At 35.0% G+C, this 2,112-nt stretch overlaps 1 protein-coding gene across 1 annotated transcript in view; it reads left to right on the top strand.

Moving 5' to 3' along the window:
* The window catches only part of LOC102662356 (uncharacterized), a 5,079-nt gene extending 3,178 nt beyond the window's left edge, over positions 1 to 1,901 (top strand). Inside the window, exons 2-3 of the mRNA XM_014762998.3 lie at positions 725 to 1,083; positions 1,178 to 1,901. Of these exons, the coding sequence (XP_014618484.1) occupies positions 733 to 1,083; positions 1,178 to 1,885 (1,059 nt within the window). The 5' untranslated portion in view covers positions 725 to 732 and the 3' untranslated portion in view covers positions 1,886 to 1,901. The remainder of the gene's footprint in view (positions 1 to 724; positions 1,084 to 1,177) is intronic.
* Positions 1,902 to 2,112: the final 211 nt, after the last annotated feature.

Below are 2,112 nucleotides of genomic sequence, written 5' to 3'. Positions count from 1 at the left end.
AATATTATCTTGGGGATGCCGGTTTTATGCTAAAACGTGGGGTGCTTACACCTTATAGAGGTGTTCGTTATCACTTGAAGGAATATTCTACTCGCAGCCCGCAAAATTCTAAGGAGTTGTTCAATCATCGCCATGCTTCACTTCGAAATGTTATTGAGAGATGTTTTGGAGTACTAAAGAAAAGATTTCCAATTTTATCTACTGGCACCGAACCCTTTTACTCATTTGAAGTCATGACAGACATTGTACTTGCTTGTTGTATATTGCATAACTTCTTAATGGGTGTTGATGTTGATGAGACCTTAATTGCTGAAGTAGATCGTGAGTTACTTCAACAAGAGATTGATAGATCCCAACCACAACAACAACGTGATGATGACTATAGATTGGGAACAATTTTAAGGGACGATGTTGCTATCAGAATGTGGAATGTTTATCCAATATGATAACACTATATAAGTAATATGTATTTCTAATGTGTTGTTTTTTTTTTTTGTGTAATGTGACTACATGTGTAGAATGTAGTACAAAACTTGTGTTCTATTTGTGTATGGTTTTGGGAAATTACATGAACATGATTATGTTGTAGTAGAATTATCCAGTGGTATGCATTACTAATATTTCTTAGTTTACTCATGTTATTTTTGTGGATGAATTTCTCATAAGCTAATATTCATATGAAAATGGATACATCAACTTGTGTCCTTTTGAAATTTATATGCAGCTACTACAATGCCAAAGGGAAAAACCACTCCATCAGATTCTAATCACCCTGGTAGAGATAGCCTACAATGGAATGATGAAATGGATCAAATGTTGTTGAATGCTTTGGGTGAAGAGGCAAATAAGGGAAATAGGCACGATGGTGCTTGGACAACACAAGCATACAACAACATGGTCGAAGCCTTAAGATCTACAATTGGACCAAATATCACAAAGAATCATATAAAGAATAGAATGAAGACACTAAAAAATCATTTTGCTGAAGCTTACGACTTGTTCCATAGCTTAAGTGGATTCTCTTGGAATTCAATAACTCGAAAATTTGATGCTGAGGACGACGTCTGGGAAGAGCTGATTAAAGTAATTAGCATTCTTATCCTTTATTTGATCACTTGACTTTTATGTTAATTATAAGTACCAAATTGATCACTTGTCATTTTTACCTTTTATGTAGGGAAAGCCACATGCTGCAAGATGGAGAAAAATGCAAATTAAGCATTATGACATCTTGACTGAGTTATTTGCAACTGATAGGGCAAAAGGAAATGTTGCGAAAACAGCTAAGGAAAGGAGGAAACAATGGGAGAAGGAGAATATTGACTTGAATAACTATTTTGAAGATACAGAAATGTATGTGCCAAATGTTGGTATGTTTGATGAAAACCAATTTTCACCCCCCAACTTTGAGGATGCTAGTCCACAAAATGGTCAAACAAATCCTAGTGGCTTAAATACTTCAAGGGGTACAAAACGGAAGAGAAATGTGGTTGAGTTAGTTGAAGATCAATATGAGCGAATGAATGAAAGTATCATGACAATTGCTGAAGCTTTGAAAGAGGGAAATTCTGTTTCTAAGGAGCTGCACCAAGTTGCAGAGCGTCAAGTTGAAGTTGCTGAAAGACAAGTTGCAGTCATTGAAAAACAAGTTGAAATTGCTGAAAAACAAGTTACTGTGATACAACAAACTCGTCCTCGTCATTATTCAGAATCTGATGTATGGGATCTTTTAGAGGAATTAAGAGTCACAGATCCATTTCGCATGAAGGTTTATAACCATTTATGTGATAATGAGCACAAAAAACGTAAGCTTTTTGGCGTACCACCTCATATGAGAGGAGAAGCTCTCATTCAAATGATGACTGATGCAGGTATATTTTGTTAAGAGCATTGGTAGTGCTCCTTTTTTGGTCCTATATATTTAGGACATCATGTGATGCCTTTACTAATGACAGCCTATAACGTATTGCTTTTTTGGAGTGGTTGTGGATATGCTCTTTTGTTGGGATTGTATATATTTAAGGCATCATATGAGACCTTATTAATTTATGACTTAGTCTATATTAATTATCATTTTGGGATATATATGACTTAAGATGGAAATTATTAGTT

The sequence above is a fragment of the Glycine max genome, chromosome 10, assembly GCF_000004515.6.
Source record: "Glycine max cultivar Williams 82 chromosome 10, Glycine_max_v4.0, whole genome shotgun sequence".
Classification (NCBI taxonomy): Eukaryota; Viridiplantae; Streptophyta; class Magnoliopsida; order Fabales; family Fabaceae; genus Glycine; species Glycine max.
The sequence above is the reverse complement of the archived record's forward strand: the minus strand, read 5'-3'. Positions and strand labels throughout refer to the sequence as shown.